Here is a 19,139-nt window from a genome sequence, read left to right on the forward strand (position 1 = left end):
TTTTGTGGTTGGTTCATGTAAATATGTCAGTTTTGGTGGTTGGTTCATGTAAATATTTCAAGGTTTGAGTGGTTGGTTCATGTAAATATGTCACGGTTTGGGTGGTTGGTTTATGTCAATATGTCACGGTTTAGGTGGTTGGTTAATGCAAATACAGTATGTCACAGTTTTGGGTGGTTGGTTAATGTAAACCTGTCAGGGTTTATGTGGTTGGTTAATTTCATTATTCATCCCAGTTTTGGTGGTTGGTTCATTTCATTATTCATCACAGTTTGAGTGGTTGGTTAATTACATTATTCATCACAGTTTTGGTGGTTGGTTAATTTAATTATTCATCACAGTTTGAGTGGTTGGTTAATTTAATTATTCATCACAGTTTTGGTGGTTGGTTTAATTTAATTATTCATCACAGTTTTGGTGGTTGGTTAATTTCATTATTCATCCCAGTTTTGGTGGTTGGTTAATTTAATTATTCATCACAGTTTTGGTGGTTGGTTAATTACATTATTCATCACAGTTTTGGTGGTTGGTTAATTTAATTATTCATCACAGTTTGAGTGGTTGGTTAATTTAATTATTCATCACAGTTTTGGTGGTTGGTTTAATTTAATTATTCATCACAGTTTTGGTGGTTGGTTCATTTAATTATTCATTACAGTTTTGGTGGTTGGTTCATTTAATTATTCATCACAGTTTTGGTGGTTGGTTCATTTAATTATTCATCACAGTTTTGGTGGTTGGTTCATTTAATTATTATTTCACAGTTTTGGTGGTTGGTTCATTTCGTTATTCATCACAGTTTGAGTGGTTGGTTAATTTAATTATTATTTCACGGCTTTGGTGGTTGGTTCATTTAATTATTCATCACAGTTTGAGTGGTTGGTTAATTTAATTATTCATCACAGTTTGAGTGGTTGGTTCATTTCATTATTCATCACAGTTTGAGTGGTTGGTTAATTTAATTATTCATCACAGTTTGAGTGGTTGGTTAATTTAATTATTTGTCACAGTTTTGGTGGTTGGTTAACTTAATTATTCATCACAGTTTTGGTGGTTGGTTCATTTCATTATTCATCACAGTTTTGGTGGTTGATTAATTTAATTATTCATCACAGTTTGAGTGGTTGGTTAATTTAATTATTATTTCACGGCTTTGGTGGTTGGTTCATTTAATTATTCATCACAGTTTGAGTGGTTGGTTAATTTAATTATTCATCACAGTTTGAGTGGTTGGTTCATTTCATTATTCGTCACAGTTTTGGTGGTTTGTTAATTTAATTATTCATCACAGTTTGAGTGGTTGGTTCATTTCATTATTCATCACAGTTTGAGTGGTTGGTTAATTTAATTATTCATCACAGTTTGAGTGGTTGGTTAGTTTAATTATTCATCACAGTTTGAGTGGTTGGTTTATTACATTATTCATCACAGTTTTGGTGATTGGTTCATTTCATTATTCATCACAGTTTTGGTGGTTGGTTCATTCCATTATTCATCACAGTTTTGGTGGTTGGTTAATTTAATTATTCATCCCAGTTTTGGTGGTTGGTTAATTTCATTATTCATCACAGTTTGAGTGGTTGGTTGATTACATTATTCATCACAGTTTTGGTGGTTGGTTAATTTCATTATTCATCCCAGTTTTGGTGGTTGGTTCATTTCATTATTCATCCCAGTTTTGGTGGTTGGTTCATTTCATTATTCATCACAGTTTGAGTGGTTGGTTAATTTCATTATTCATCACAGTTTTGGTGGTTGGTTCATTCCATTATTCATCACAGTTTTGGTGGTTGGTTAATTTAATTATTCATCCCAGTTTTGGTGGTTGGTTAATTTAATTATTCATCCCAGTTTTGGTGGTTGGTTAATTTAATTATTCATCACAGTTTGAGTGGTTGGTTTATTACATTATTCATCACAGTTTTGGTGATTGTTTTTTTTTTTTTTTTTTTTTTTTTTTTGTGTATACAAGATCGAGGCTCGTGAAGGAGCGAACATTTATCACACAGAAAGACAAACCGACAAACCGACACATAACCGACAAACCGACACATAACCGACAAACCGACACAAAACAAAAAGCATCAGGAGCGGTAGACAAGATGGGGAGAGAGGGGGAAGGACACAAACACAACATTTGAGAGCAGGAACCGAGAGACTTGGAGACATCGAGAGAACTGTGGGAGGGAGAGGGCTTTGGGGGGGAGGCATGGGAAAGGGGGTGGGAGAGGCATAAAACATATGGACACTGTCAGGACTACCAGGAAAGAAGTTGGAATTACAAACAAGGTGGATCTGGGGAGAATTAGTGGGGGTAGAAAAGATCAAGGTTTTGGATGGGGGAAGATAAGAGATGGTGATGAACAGCTGTTTTAAAGACCTGGAGGGAGGAGTGGGATTGAAGGGAGTGTGGGAGTTTGTTCCAGAGGCGGGAGAAAAGAGGAATGAAGGAGTGAAGGTGAGCAGAGAGCCGAGATTTTGGCAGTTTAACCATCAGAGGCTTGCTGGCAGATCTTGTGCGACCTGTAGGAATATTTGGGGGACAGAGCACAGAGAGAGCTGGGGGAGCAAGGCCGGAGAGGAGTCGGTAGAAGACAGAAAGACCACCTACCTGCCTGCGTTGAGTGAGTGAAAGGCCCTCAGAGATAGCTTCATCGCGGGAGATTCCAATGATTCTGAAAGCTTTGGTTTCAACAGCGTGGAGCCGAGCTAGGTGTGAGGCAGGAGCACCAGCCCATAGGGGAGAACAGTATTCCATTGAGCTGCGGATGAAAGCCTTGTATGTGGTGAGGAGCTCAGGTGTGCCTAGGAAGGACTTCGCACGACGGAGGATGCCCAGTCGGCGACTGGCTTTGCAGGCCAGCTTGGAAATGTGGTTTTCCCAAGAAAGATCATGGCAGATAGTGAGACCCAAAAGCTTGAGCGACAGAACTTCTTGGAGAGGATTGTTGAGAAAGTAGATGTGAGGGTTGTCCAGTCGATCTTTTCGGAGAGACATAGTAAGAGTGTGAGATTTGTCAGGATTGAAAGACATGTTCCACTTGTTTGACCAGTCTGTGATTTTGTCCAGGTCTTCAGAGAGTGAGGAGGCTGCAGACTGCCGATCTGAGGGAAGAGGAATGGAGCGGCAGAGAGTGGAGTCATCAGCAAAGAGATCGAGAGGATTTTCCAGAGAGTCGTAGAGATCATTGATAAAGACCAGAAAAAGCACAGGGCCCAGCACACTGCCTTGGGGAACTCCAGCCTGAACAGGAAGGGGAGATGAGAGAAATCCATTCAGGGCCACACGTTGACTACGACCAGAGAGGAAGTCCGCAAGCCATGCATGGAGATTTCCATGGATACCATAGGAGTAGAGTTTGGTGAGCAGAGCTGGGTGCCAGACCGTATTGAAGGCACGTGATATGTCGAGAGAGACAGCTCTGATTTCCTGTTTGGCATTGAGGACCTCCATCCATTGTTGAGACAGGAGAAGCAGCATGTCCAGAGTAGAGTGACCTGGTCTGAATCCAAATTGATGATCAGAGATCAAGCCATTGGAGAAGAGGAAAGATTTCATATCCGAAGCAATGATGGATTCCATGACTTTGCTGATAATTGGGAGCAGGCTGATTAGTCTGTAGTTAAAAGGATCTGTTTTTGCACCTTTTTTGTGTAAAGCGGTAATGTTTGCTGATTTCCAGGATGCTGGCAGATGACCTTGAGCAAAAGATAGGGTGAAAAGAACAGAGAGAGGGTGAGATAGAGCGGCAGAGCAGGATTTTAGGACCCGTGGGCTGATGCCGTCTGGTCCAGTTGCAGAATCAGAGTCGAGGTTAGACAAAAACTCCTCCACCTTGTCAGGAGAGAAGGACACAGAGTCCAGGAGCAGTTGGGTTCGACTGGGAAAGGTGGGAACAGAGAGAGATGGGTTTGGGACTAAAGATTTTGAGGCAAACACAGAGTTGAGGCATTCGGCTTTGTCACGTGCGATGTCAACTGTGTGGCCATTTGAGGTAAGGGAGGGGATGGAGGGGGAACAAACACCAGAAACGGACTTGACCAGACGCCACCAGGATTTGGAGGAAGGAGACAGGTTTGAGAGTTCGTCCTTGAGTGAGGAGAGATAGTGCTTCCTGGCACTCCTGAGGGTAGACACACACTTGTTCCGAGCTTGGTGGAAGGAACTGAGATTGCCTTCAGTTGGATTAGCCTTCCAAGAGGCAAAGGCAAGTTGTTTCAGGGCAACTGCCTCACCACAAGATTCGGTGTACCATGGACGGGAGGAAGGGTAAGACAACTGAAGACGAGATGGGATAAATCTGTGCATGAGAGAGATCAGTTTGCTTTGGAAGAATTCCCAGGAAGAATTGATATCAGAGGCAGTGGAGATGGGAGACCAATCCAGACGATTGATGGCTGCTTGAAGCCCGTCCCAGTCGGCCTGAGTGAAATGCCAGACTCTTCGACGCTGAGGAGGCTCTCTGAGAATGGCCAGAGAGATGTCCACTTTGACAAGCACATGATCAGAAGAACCGATTGGAGCAGAAGAGCAGCAGACATTAGCAGGGAAGTTTGTCATAACCAAATCTAGAAGAGAAGAAACTCCATTGGCTGAGATCCGGGTCGGGAAATTGACAGATTGTGTCAATCCCAGTGAGTCACAGAAGTCCTTTGCTGAGGTGCCATGACTGGTGAGAGAGGAACCCACACCCAACCAGGTGGCATGATGACAGTTGAAGTCACCACATATGAGGAAGAGAGAGTTGGGATGAGTGGATAGAAGTTGGTCCATGTTGTCAGAGAGTGAAATGTAAATTGAGTCATCACTGTTTGGGGGACGGTACAGAACACATATGAACAAAAGGTGGGAGCGGAGAGGAAGCCGTAGCCAGAGGTACTCCTGGGGGTGAGGAGGAGAGAGGGCAGTGCAAGGAGAATGAGGAAAAGAGTTTTTGATAAAGATAGCCGCCCCACCACCAGGACGAGGCTCAGGTCTATCATACCGGAAGAGGGAGTAACCAGGAAGAGATATTGAGGAATCAGAGACATCTTGAAGGAGGAAAGTCTCTGTTAAGCAGATCAAGTCTGGATTGTCAGAAGCAACCTGTATGGAGAGATCAGTCAGGTTTGAGCGAAGGCCCCGGATGTTTGAGGTCCATACCGTTAAAGAAGAGAGAGGGGGAGCATCGGGTACAGGACAGGGGAGGGGAGGAGTAGGGTAAGATGAAGGATGAGAGGGGGAGGTAGGGAGAGCAGTTGATAGTGTGTCAGAGATTACAGAAGAGTTCCAAGAAAGGGAAGGATGAGGAGGATGAAAGGTTTGGTGGTGAAGGGATGAGGCAGAGTGAGGGGTTGTTTGAGGGGGGGCATGGGACAGTAGAAGGTTGGGGGGGTGGAGGCATGAGATAGAAGGGAGACGAGGTGGGGAGGAGGAAACTTTGAGGAGGGGGGAGGAGGGAGAATTTGAGAGGAATGGTATGGGGGGAGATTTGAATGGGAGGAGTTGGGGGGGGAGTTTTGAAGGGGAGGAGTGAGGTGGGAGTTTAGGGGGGGAGGGGCAAGAGGGGAGTTTAGGAGGGGAGGGGCAAGGGGGGAGTCTAGTAGTGGAGGGGCAAGGGGGGAGTTTAGGAGTGTAGGGGCAAGGGGGGGGATTTGGAGGGGAGGGGCAAGGGAGGAGTTTATGAGGGGAAGGGCAAGGGGGGAGTTCAGGAGTGGAGGTGCAAGGGGGGGGATTTGGAGGGGAGGGGCAAGGGGGGACTTTAGGAGGGGAAGGGCAGGGGGGGAGTTCAGGAGTGGAGGGGCAAGGGGGGGGATTTGGAGGGGAGGGGCAAGGGGGGACTTTAGGAGGGGAAGGGCAGGGGGGGAGTTCAGGAGTGGAGGGGCAAGGGGGGAGTTTAAGAGTGGAGGGGAAAGGGGGGAGTTTAGGAGTGTAGGTGCAAGGGGGGGGATTTGGAGGGGAGGGGCAAGAGGGGAGTTTAGAAAGTGGATGATTAATGAAAGACGAACATTGATAACAAATTGGGTTTGTTGTGATTTTCAAGTCAGCAATCCGATTCAGAACAATGGAGGGATGGAATGAATGTGAATTTAGACCATGTAGTGAGGGAGACGTATAAGATATTGAATTTCTTTTTTTTGACGTGGAATGAGTTGGAGAGGAAATTGAGAAAAGCCTTTTAAATAGGAAGAAAAACAGCGTGTTGTAATATACCACTGAATAAACCACTGAAGGGGAAAGGTTAAACATATTTAAAATAATATTTAAACAGAACCGTGAACAATCTTATATGCACAAAATACCAACGGGGGGAGGGCCGAGAGGGACCACCATGAGTCACGTGAACAGGGCAAAAGGTGGATGGCAAGGAGATAATGGGGGCGGGGCGAAAAGCACCGCGATACACCTGGACAGAAAGTACAGGATGAGACAACGGCACACGTGGAGAAAGGAAAAAGAAGTTTTTTTTTTTGTTTTTTTTTTTGGGTGGGGGGGTGGGGTGGGGGAGTGGGGTGGGGTGGGGTGGGGATTTAAAACGTTAGACAGAGAGTATTACGTTCGGTGTAGAAGGGAAAAACTGAGAGCCAAGCAAAACACGATGTAGGGGACTTAAGTTAACAAACACCGACAGGGGTACAAGGCCGCACACGAGGCGAAGAATAGGATTAATTAATTACGAGTTACAGGAAATTCAAACCAAAACCAACTATAAACAAACAATAAAGCATGGACGATAAAGTAACGAGTTGAAATTTGACAAACACAGGAATGAAAAAATAACCACTTTGGATGCCCGGAGAGAAACCAAGCCTCCAGGTCGGAAGCTTCAACAACTAGGCCGCGTGGCCGCACGCGGCACGAGATACTCGACTATTTTTTACAGGTATGAAAGATTAACCCCGATAAAACTTCCGATGGACACTTAAAAGGTACACACACGGAAGATAAACAGTTTAGACAAGAATACAAATGTGACAATGACTTAGCTTCGAGCGTGCGCGAAGATCGTGGAACAGCTTCGAAAATCCGTGACCGCCCTGATCAAGATCTCGCGAGATTCCATTATTCATCACAGTTTTGGTGGTTGGTTAATTTAATTATTCATCCCAGTTTTGGTGGTTGGTTAATTTAATTATTCATCACAGTTTTGGTGGTTGGTTCATTTCATTATTCATCACAGTTTGAGTGGTTGATTAGTTTCATTATTCATCACAGCTTGAGTGGTTGGTTAATTTAATTATTTGTCACAGTTTTGGTGGTTGGTTAACTTAATTATTCATCACAGTTTTGGTGGTTGGTTAATTTCATTATTCATCACAGTTTTGGTGGTTGATTAATTTAATTATTCATCACAGTTTGAGTGGTTGGTTCATTTCATTATTCATCACAGTTTTGGTGGTTGATTAATTTAATTATTCATCACAGTTTGAGTGGTTGGTTAATTTAATTATTATTTCACGGCTTTGGTGGTTGGTTCATTTAATTATTCATCACAGTTTGAGTGGTTGGTTAATTTAATTATTCATCACAGTTTGAGTGGTTGGTTCATTTCATTATTCGTCACAGTTTTGGTGGTTTGTTAATTTAATTATTCATCACAGTTTGAGTGGTTGGTTCATTTCATTATTCATCACAGTTTGAGTGGTTGGTTAATTTAATTATTCATCACAGTTTGAGTGGTTGGTTAGTGTAATTATTCATCACAGTTTGAGTGGTTGGTTTATTACATTATTCATCACAGTTTTGGTGATTGGTTCATTTCATTATTCATCACAGTTTTGGTGGTTGGTTCATTCCATTATTCATCACAGTTTTGGTGGTTGGTTAATTTAATTATTCATCCCAGTTTTGGTGGTTGGTTAATTTCATTATTCATCACAGTTTGAGTGGTTGGTTTATTACATTATTCATCACAGTTTTGGTGGTTGGTTAATTTCATTATTCATCCCAGTTTTGGTGGTTGGTTCATTTCATTATTCATCCCAGTTTTGGTGGTTGGTTCATTTAATTATTATTTCACAGTTTGAGTGGTTGGTTCATTTCATTATTCATCACAGTTTTGGTGGTTAGTTCATTTAATTATTCATCACAGTTTTGGTTGTTGGTTCATTTAATTATTCATCACAGTTTTGGTGGTTAGTTCATTTAATTATTCATCACAGTTTTGGTGGTTGGTTCATTTAATTATTATTTCACAGTTTGAGTGGTTGGTTCATTTCATTATTCATCACAGTTTGAGTGGTTGGTTCATTTCATTATTCATCACAGTTTTGGTGGTTAGTTCATTTAATTATTCATCACAGTTTTGGTTGTTGGTTCATTTAATTCTTCATCCCAGTTTTGGTGGTTGGTTCATTTAATTATTCATCCCAGTTTTGGTGGTTGGTTCATTTAATTATTCATCACAGTTTTGGTGGTTGGTTCATTTAATTATTCATCCCAGTTTTGGTGGTTGGTTCATTTAATTATTCATCCCAGTTTTGGTGGTTGGTTCATTTAATTATTCATCACAGTTTTGGTGGTTGGTTCATTTAATTATTCATCCCAGTTTTGGTGGTTGGTTCATTTAATTATTCATCCCAGTTTTGGTGGTTGGTTCATTTCATTATTCATCACAGCTTGAGTGGTTGGTTAATTTAATTATTATTTCACGGCTTTGGTGGTTGGTTCATTTAATTATTTATCACAGTTTGAGTGGTTGGTTAATTTAATTATTCATCACAGTTTTGGTGGTTTGTTCATTTCATTATTCATCCCAGTTTTGGTGGTTGGTTCATTTCATTATTCATCCCAGTTTTGGTGGTTGGTTCATTTCATTATTCATCACAGTTTTGGTGGTTGGTTCATTTCATTATTCATCCCAGTTTTGGTGGTTGGTTGATTTCATTATTCATCACAGTTTTGGTGGTTGGTTCATTTCATTATTCATCCCAGTTTTGATGGTTGGTTCATTTCATTATTCATCCCAGTTTTGGTGGTTGGTTCATTTCATTATTCATCACAGTTTTGGTGGTTGGTTCATTTCATTATTCATCCCAGTTTTGGTGGTTGGTTCATTTCATTATTCATCCCAGTTTTGGTGGTTGGTTCATTTCATTATTCATCCCAGTTTTGGTGGTTGGTTCATTTCATTATTCATCCCAGTTTTGGTGGTTGGTTCATTTCATTATTCATCCCAGTTTTGATGGTTGGTTCATTTCATTATTCATCCCAGTTTTGGTGGTTGGTTCATTTCATTATTCATCCCAGTTTTGATGGTTGGTTCATTTCATTATTCATCCCAGTTTTGGTGGTTGGTTCATTTCATTATTCATCACAGTTTTGGTGGTTGGTTCATTTCATTATTCATCCCAGTTTTGGTGGTTGGTTCATTTCATTATTCATCACAGTTTTGGTGGTTGGTTCATTTCATTATTCATCCCAGTTTTGGTGGTTGGTTCATTTCATTATTCATCCCAGTTTTGGTGGTTGGTTCATTTCATTATTCATCCCAGTTTTGGTGGTTGGTTCATTTCATTATTCATCACAGTTTTGGTGGTTGGTTCATTTCATTATTCATCCCAGTTTTGGTGGTTGGTTCATTTCATTATTCATCCCAGTTTTGGTGGTTGGTTCATTTCATTATTCATCCCAGTTTTGGTGGTTGGTTCATTTCATTATTCATCCCAGTTTTGATGGTTGGTTCATTTCATTATTCATCCCAGTTTTGGTGGTTGGTTCATTTCATTATTCATCCCAGTTTTGATGGTTGGTTCATTTCATTATTCATCACAGTTTTGATGGTTGGTTCATTTCATTATTCATCCCAGTTTTGGTGGTTGGTTCATTTCATTATTCATCACAGTTTTGATGGTTGGTTCATTTCATTATTCATCACAGTTTTGATGGTTGGTTCATTTCATTATTCATCCCAGTTTTGGTGGTTGGTTCATTTCATTATTCATCCCAGTTTTGGTGGTTGGTTCATTTCATTATTCATCACAGTTTTGGTGGTTGGTTCATTTCATTATTCATCACAGTTTTGGTGGTTGGTTCATTTCATTATTCATCCCAGTTTTGGTGGTTGGTTCATTTCATTATTCATCCCAGTTTTGGTGGTTGGTTCATTTCATTATTCATCCCAGTTTTGGTGGTTGGTTCATTTCATTATTCATCCCAGTTTTGGTGGTTGGTTCATTTCATTATTCATCCCAGCTGGAGTGGTTTAGTTTTTTTGTTTTTTTTTGTATACAGAATCGAGGCTCGTGAAAGAGCTAACATTTATCAAACAAACAAATCAAACAAACAAGCAAACAAAGTATATAAAAAGGGGAGCGGTAGACGATGGGGAGAGAAGGGGAGGAAGCACACAAACACAACATTTGAGAGCAGGGACATTGGGAGATGTGTGGGAGGGAGAGGGCTTGGGGGGAGGCAGGATAGGTATAAAACGCAAGGACTTCCAGGAAAGAAGTCAAAAGTCACCTCAAAAAAGTGCATTTGGGGTGAAATTAGCGGGGGTAGAAAAGATCAAGGTTTTGGATGGGGGAAGATAAGAGATGGTGGTGAACAGCTGTTTTAAAGACCTGGAGGGAGGAGAGGGATTGAAGAGAGTGAGGGAGTTTGTTCCAGAGGTGGGAGAAAAGAGGAATGAAGGAATGAAGGAGTGAAGGTGAGCAGAGAGTCTTGATTTTGGCAGTTTAACCATAAGAGGGTTGCAGGCAGATCTTGTGCGACCTGCAGGAATATTTTGGGGACAGAGCGCAGAGAGAGCTGGGGGGGGCAAGGCCGGAGAGGAGTCGGTAGAAGACGGAAAGACCACCAACCTGCCTGCGGTGAGTAAGTTAAAGGCCCTCGGAGATAGCGTCATCGCGGGAGATTCCAATGATTCTGAACGCTTTGGTTTCAACAGCGAGAAGACGAGCTAGGTGTGAGGCAGGAGCACCAGCCCAGAGGGGAGAGCAGTACTCCATTGAGCTGCAGATGAAAGCCTTGTATGTGGTGAGGAGCTCAGGTGTGCCAAGTTTCATTATTCGTCACAGTTTTGGTGGTTGATTAATTTAATTATTCATCACAGTTTGAGTGGTTGGTTCATTTCATTATTCATCACAGTTTTGGTGGTTGATTAATTTAATTATTCATCACAGTTTGAGTGGTTGGTTAATTTAATTATTATTTCACGGCTTTGGTGGTTGGTTCATTTAATTATTCATCACAGTTTGAGTGGTTGGTTAATTTAATTATTCATCACAGTTTGAGTGGTTGGTTCATTTCATTATTCGTCACAGTTTTGGTGGTTTGTTAATTTAATTATTCATCACAGTTTGAGTGGTTGGTTCATTTCATTATTCATCACAGTTTGAGTGGTTGGTTAATTTAATTATTCATCACAGTTTGAGTGGTTGGTTAGTGTAATTATTCATCACAGTTTGAGTGGTTGGTTTATTACATTATTCATCACAGTTTTGGTGATTGGTTCATTTCATTATTCATCACAGTTTTGGTGGTTGGTTCATTCCATTATTCATCACAGTTTTGGTGGTTGGTTAATTTAATTATTCATCCCAGTTTTGGTGGTTGGTTAATTTCATTATTCATCACAGTTTGAGTGGTTGGTTTATTACATTATTCATCACAGTTTTGGTGGTTGGTTAATTTCATTATTCATCCCAGTTTTGGTGGTTGGTTCATTTCATTATTCATCCCAGTTTTGGTGGTTGGTTCATTTAATTATTCATCACAGTTTTGGTGGTTAGTTCATTTAATTATTCATCACAGTTTTGGTTGTTGGTTCATTTAATTATTCATCACAGTTTTGGTGGTTAGTTCATTTAATTATTATTTCACAGTTTGAGTGGTTGGTTCATTTCATTATTCATCACAGTTTTGGTGGTTAGTTCATTTAATTATTCATCACAGTTTTGGTTGTTGGTTCATTTAATTATTCATCACAGTTTTGGTGGTTAGTTCATTTAATTATTCATCACAGTTTTGGTGGTTGGTTCATTTAATTATTATTTCACAGTTTGAGTGGTTGGTTCATTTCATTATTCATCACAGTTTGAGTGGTTGGTTCATTTCATTATTCATCACAGTTTTGGTGGTTAGTTCATTTAATTATTCATCACAGTTTTGGTTGTTGGTTCATTTAATTATTCATCCCAGTTTTGGTGGTTGGTTCATTTAATTATTCATCCCAGTTTTGGTGGTTGGTTCATTTAATTATTCATCACAGTTTTGGTGGTTGGTTCATTTAATTATTCATCCCAGTTTTGGTGGTTGGTTCATTTAATTATTCATCCCAGTTTTGGTGGTTGGTTCATTTAATTATTCATCACAGTTTTGGTGGTTGGTTCATTTAATTATTCATCCCAGTTTTGGTGGTTGGTTCATTTAATTATTCATCCCAGTTTTGGTGGTTGGTTCATTTCATTATTCATCACAGCTTGAGTGGTTGGTTAATTTAATTATTATTTCACGGCTTTGGTGGTTGGTTCATTTAATTATTTATCACAGTTTGAGTGGTTGGTTAATTTAATTATTCATCACAGTTTTGGTGGTTTGTTCATTTCATTTTATTCATCCCAGTTTTGGTGGTTGGTTCATTTCATTATTCATCCCAGTTTTGGTGGTTGGTTCATTTCATTATTCATCACAGTTTTGGTGGTTGGTTCATTTCATTATTCATCACAGTTTTGGTGGTTGGTTGATTTCATTATTCATCACAGTTTTGGTGGTTGGTTCATTTCATTATTCATCACAGTTTTGGTGGTTGGTTCATTTCATTATTCATCACAGTTTTGGTGGTTGGTTCATTTCATTATTCATCCCAGTTTTGGTGGTTGGTTCATTTCATTATTCATCCCAGTTTTGGTGGTTGGTTCATTTCATTATTCATCACAGTTTTGGTGGTTGGTTCATTTCATTATTCATCCCAGTTTTGGTGGTTGGTTCATTTCATTATTCATCCCAGTTTTGGTGGTTGGTTCATTTCATTATTCATCCCAGTTTTGGTGGTTGGTTCATTTCATTATTCATCCCAGTTTTGGTGGTTGGTTCATTTCATTATTCATCCCAGTTTTGATGGTTGGTTCATTTCATTATTCATCCCAGTTTTGGTGGTTGGTTCATTTCATTATTCATCCCAGTTTTGATGGTTGGTTCATTTCATTATTCATCCCAGTTTTGGTGGTTGGTTCATTTCATTATTCATCACAGTTTTGGTGGTTGGTTCATTTCATTATTCATCCCAGTTTTGGTGGTTGGTTCATTTCATTATTCATCACAGTTTTGGTGGTTGGTTCATTTCATTATTCATCCCAGTTTTGGTGGTTGGTTCATTTCATTATTCATCCCAGTTTTGGTGGTTGGTTCATTTCATTATTCATCCCAGTTTTGGTGGTTGGTTCATTTCATTATTCATCACAGTTTTGGTGGTTGGTTCATTTCATTATTCATCCCAGTTTTGGTGGTTGGTTCATTTCATTATTCATCCCAGTTTTGGTGGTTGGTTCATTTCATTATTCATCCCAGTTTTGGTGGTTGGTTCATTTCATTATTCATCCCAGTTTTGATGGTTGGTTCATTTCATTATTCATCCCAGTTTTGGTGGTTGGTTCATTTCATTATTCATCCCAGTTTTGATGGTTGGTTCATTTCATTATTCATCACAGTTTTGATGGTTGGTTCATTTCATTATTCATCCCAGTTTTGGTGGTTGGTTCATTTCATTATTCATCACAGTTTTGATGGTTGGTTCATTTCATTATTCATCACAGTTTTGATGGTTGGTTCATTTCATTATTCATCCCAGTTTTGGTGGTTGGTTCATTTCATTATTCATCACAGTTTTGATGGTTGGTTCATTTCATTATTCATCACAGTTTTGATGGTTGGTTCATTTCATTATTCATCACAGTTTTGGTGGTTGGTTCATTTCATTATTCATCCCAGTTTTGGTGGTTGGTTCATTTCATTATTCATCACAGTTTTGGTGGTTGGTTCATTTCATTATTCATCACAGTTTTGGTGGTTGGTTCATTTCATTATTCATCCCAGTTTTGGTGGTTGGTTCATTTCATTATTCATCCCAGTTTTGGTGGTTGGTTCATTTCATTATTCATCCCAGTTTTGGTGGTTGGTTCATTTCATTATTCATCCCAGTTTTGGTGGTTGGTTCATTTCATTATTCATCCCAGCTGGAGTGGTTTAGTTTTTTTTTTTTTTTTTGTATACAGAATCGAGGCTCGTGAAAGAGCTAACATTTATCAAACAAACAAATCAAACAAACAAGCAAACAAAGTATATAAAAAGGGGAGCGGTAGACGATGGGGAGAGAAGGGGAGGAAGCACACAAACACAACATTTGAGAGCAGGGACATTGGGAGATGTGTGGGAGGGAGAGGGCTTGGGGTGAGGCAGGATAGGTATAAAACGCAAGGACTTCCAGGAAAGAAGTCAAAAGTCACCTCAAAAAAGTGCATTTGGGGTGAAATTAGCGGGGGTAGAAAAGATCAAGGTTTTGGATGGGGGAAGATAAGAGATGGTGGTGAACAGCTGTTTTAAAGACCTGGAGGGAGGAGAGGGATTGAAGAGAGTGAGGGAGTTTGTTCCAGAGGTGGGAGAAAAGAGGAATGAAGGAATGAAGGAGTGAAGGTGAGCAGAGAGTCTTGATTTTGGCAGTTTAACCATAAGAGGGTTGCAGGCAGATCTTGTGCGACCTGCAGGAATATTTTGGGGACAGAGCGCAGAGAGAGCTGGGGGGGCAAGGCCGGAGAGGAGTCGGTAGAAGACGGAAAGACCACCAACCTGCCTGCGGTGAGTAAGTTAAAGGCCCTCGGAGATAGCGTCATCGCGGGAGATTCCAATGATTCTGAACGCTTTGGTTTCAACAGCGAGAAGACGAGCTAGGTGTGAGGCAGGAGCACCAGCCCAGAGGGGAGAGCAGTACTCCATTGAGCTGCAGATGAAAGCCTTGTATGTGGTGAGGAGCTCAGGTGTGCCAAGTTTCATTATTCGTCACAGTTTGAGTGGTTGGTTAATTTCATTATTCATCACAGTTTGAGTGGTTGGTTTAATTTCATTATTCGTCACAGTTTTGGTGGTTGGTTTAATTTCATTATTCATCACAGTTTTGGTGGTTGGTTTAATTTAATTATTCGTCACAGTTTTGGTGGTTGGTTTAATTTAATTATTCATCACAGTTTTGGTGGTTTGTTCATTTCATTATTCATCACAGTTTTGGTGGTTGGTTCATTTCATTATTCATCACAGTTTTGGTGGTTGGTTTAATTTCATTATTCATCACAGTTTTGGTGGTTGGTTTAATTTAATTATTCGTCACAGTTTTGGTGGTTGGTTCATTTCATTATTCATCACAGTTTTGGTGGTTGGTTCATTTCATTATTCATCAGTTTTGGTGGTTGGTTCATTTCATTATTCATCACAGTTTTGGTGGTTGGTTAATTTAATTATTCATCACAGTTTTGGTGGTTGGTTCATTTCATTATTCATCACAGTTTTGGTGGTTGGTTTAATTTAATTATTCATCACAGTTTGAGTGGTTGGTTCATTTCATTATTCATCACAGTTTTGGTGGTTGGTTTAATTTAATTATTCGTCACAGTTGTGGTGGTTGGTTCAATTTAATTATTCGTCACAGTTGTGGTGGTTGGTTTAATTTAATTATTCATCACAGTTTTGGTGGTTGGTTCATTTAATTATTCATCACAGTTTTGGTGGTTGGTTTAATTTAATTATTCGTCACAGTTGTGGTGGTTGGTTTAATTTAATTATTCATCACAGTTTTGGTGGTTGGTTCATTTCATTATTCATCACAGTTTTGGTGGTTGGTTCATTTCATTATTCATCACAGTTTGAGTGGTTGGTTAATTTAATTATTCATCACAGTTTTGGTGGTTGGTTTAATTTAATTATTCATCACAGTTTTGGTGGTTGGTTCATTTCATTATTCGTCACAGTTTTGGTGGTTGGTTCATTTAATTATTCATCACAGTTTTGGTGGTTGGTTCATTTAATTATTCATCACAGTTTGAGTGGTTGGTTAATTTAATTATTCATCACAGTTTGAGTGGTTGGTTAATTTCATTATTCATCACAGTTTGAGTGGTTGGTTAATTTAATTATTCATCACAGTTTTGGTGGTTGGTTAATTTAATTATTCATCACAGTTTTGGTGGTTGGTTAATTTAATTATTCATCACAGTTTTGGTGGTTGGTTCATTTCATTTTTCGTCACAGTTTTGGTGGTTGGTTCATTTCATTATTCATCACAGTTTTGGTGGTTGGTTTAATTTAATTATTCGTCACAGTTGTGGTGGTTGGTTTAATTTAATTATTCGTCACAGTTGTGGTGGTTGGTTTAATTTAATTATTCATCACAGTTTTGGTGGTTGGTTCATTTAATTATTCATCACAGTTTTGGTGGTTGGTTTAATTTAATTATTCGTCACAGTTGTGGTGGTTGGTTTAATTTAATTATTCATCACAGTTTTGGTGGTTGGTTCATTTAATTATTCATCACAGTTTTGGTGGTTGGTTCATTTAATTATTCGTCACAGTTGTGGTGGTTGGTTTAATTTAATTATTCATCACAGTTTTGGTGGTTGGTTCATTTCATTATTCGTCACAGTTTTGGTGGTTGGTTCATTTCATTATTCATCACAGTTTTGGTGGTTGGTTTAATTTAATTATTCATCACAGTTTTGGTGGTTGGTTTAATTTAATTATTCATCACAGTTTTGGTGGTTGGTTCATTTCATTATTCGTCACAGTTTTGGTGGTTGGTTCATTTCATTATTCATCACAGTTTTGGTGGTTGGTTTAATTTAATTATTCATCACAGTTTTGGTGGTTGGTTTAATTTAATTATTCATCACAGTTTTGGTGGTTGGTTCATTTCATTATTCGTCACAGTTTTGGTGGTTGGTTCATTTCATTATTCATCACAGTTTTGGTGGTTGGTTTAATTTAATTATTCATCACAGTTTTGGTGGTTGGTTCATTTCATTATTCATCACAGTTTTGGTGGTTGGTTTAATTTAATTATTCATCACAGTTTTGGTGGTTGGTTCATTTCATTATTCGTCACAGTTTTGGTGGTTGGTTTAATTTAATTATTCATCACAGTTTTGGTGGTTGGTTTAATTTAATTATTCATCACAGTTTTGGTGGTTGGTTCATTTCATTATTCATCACAGTTTTGGTGGTTGGTTTAATTTAATTATTCATCACAGTTTTGGTGGTTGGTTCATTTAATTATTCATCACAGTTTTGGTGGTTGGTTTAATTTAATTATTCATCACAGTTTTGGTGGTTGGTTCATTTCATTATTCGTCACAGTTTTGGTGGTTGGTTCATTTCATTATTCATCACAGTTTTGGTGGTTGGTTCATTTAATTATTCATCACAGTTTGAGTGGTTGGTTTAATTTAATTATTCATCACAGTTTTGGTGGTTGGTTACATGAGTTTTAATAGAAATAGCAATTCTTATCTACTTTCTGCTTTTGTTTTTTAAATATCTGCTATTTTTAGTAATGACCATCGACTTAATACTGACATTTATTTACAGGTTTGCCCTGCCGGTATTTGCTGCTTTCATTTGACTTTACTTCTACTTTTGTAACAAGGAATATGCTAAAATATACAGGCCGTGGACCAAAAAAATGAAAGATTTATGTCGACACTTAATAGGGTGCTGGGCCACCATGTGTCCACCAGCGTCTGGAATTCTGCAGAAGGGGTTCTTCCACAGCGGCACCATTCTTCCACGAGAAAATCTATAAACTCAAACCTGTTTGATGGAGGTGGAAAACGCTGTCTCAGGCATCGTTCCAGAATATCCCATAAATGCTTGATTGGGTTCAGATCTGGTGACTGAGAAGGCCATAGCATATGGATAACGTCAGTGTCATGCTCATCAAACCATTGGGCGACCACACGTGCTCTGTAGATGGGGGCATTGTCATCCTGGAAGATACCGCTAACAGCAGGGAAGGAATTCTGCAACATGGGGTGAAGATGATCACTCAGTACCATAAATTAGCGATTGGCATTGACCTTGCCTTCTAAAGGAATGACTGCACCCAAACCATACCAGGAAAATGCACTCCACAACATTACAGAACCACCGCAACCCTTCACGGTTGGGCCCAAGCACTCAGGGTTGTAGATTTCTCTAGGTTGGCGCCACATGTGAATTCGTTCGTTTGTCGAGAACCTGGTGAAGGATGATTCATCTGACCTATGCACTTCCACCCACTGCTGCCCTTTGCTGAAGATGTCTTTCCCTCAGAGTACCATGCTGACATCATTATATAAACCATTGCTTGTGAAGCATCAGCTCGTTGAACTGCCTTTGCCAAAGCTCCCCAACAATCACCCCTCTTTCAGAGTCACTGAGGTTTCCTCTTGCAGCCATGCTAGCCATAGTTATGGGCAACCAGGCCTGTGCAGCATTTTATACATGACCCTTAGCATGTTGGGATGTTATTTGCTTAATAATCACATGGGCCACACCTTTGTGGAAGCTGTTACTTTCAATATACTTGGTGTACCCCACTTACCCAAGTGTTTCCATTTTTTTGGTCCACTACCTGGATATATTTTCATTCCACTTGTCTCAATACTGATTAAGTGCTTTTATGTATGACAGGGTGTGGGGACGGTAGTTTCTGGAACAGTTCTGAAAGGGCTCATCAGGCTCAATGACACATTGCTGCTGGGACCAGATGCTTTGGGGGGTTTCCATTCGATTGCGGTCAAGAGCATCCATCGCAAGCGCATGCCTGTAAAGGAAGTGCGTGGTGGGCAGACGGCTTCCTTCGCATTGAAAAAGGTATGTTGCCACCTTCCTCAACCCTCCATCAACAGGCTTCCCATCTCCTCTTTCTTTTCCTCCATGGTCCTTGTCATCCTACCTAGTTATTCTTTGCTTCAACAGATCAAACGTGCTACGATTCGGAAAGGAATGGTTATGGTGTCACCGAAGCTCAATCCAGAGGCAAATTGGGAGTTTGAAGCGGAGATTCTTGTGCTTCACCACCCCACAACAATTGCCCCACGTTACCAAGCTATGGGTGGGTGGCACATCCATCCCAACCCTGGAGTTTGTGTGCTGTGTGTCTTTGGATTTTTAAGATGTTGATTTCACTTATTTT

At 39.7% G+C, this 19,139-nt stretch overlaps 1 protein-coding gene across 3 annotated transcripts in view; it reads left to right on the forward strand.

Annotated features, from left to right (window-relative positions):
• GTPBP1 (GTP binding protein 1) overlaps positions 1 to 19,139 on the forward strand; it is a 72,400-nt gene that overhangs the window by 35,183 nt on the left and 18,078 nt on the right. For all 3 annotated transcript variants that reach the window (XM_068110429.2, XM_068110427.2, XM_068110428.2), the window contains exons 8-9: positions 18,635 to 18,817; positions 18,923 to 19,058. In XM_068110429.2, coding sequence (XP_067966530.1) covers positions 18,635 to 18,817; positions 18,923 to 19,058 — 319 coding nt within the window. The remainder of the gene's footprint in view (positions 1 to 18,634; positions 18,818 to 18,922; positions 19,059 to 19,139) is intronic.

The sequence above is a fragment of the Myxine glutinosa genome, chromosome 3 (assembly GCF_964187855.1).
Source record: "Myxine glutinosa chromosome 3, kmMyxGlut1.1, whole genome shotgun sequence".
NCBI lineage: Eukaryota > Metazoa > Chordata > Myxini > Myxiniformes > Myxinidae > Myxine > Myxine glutinosa.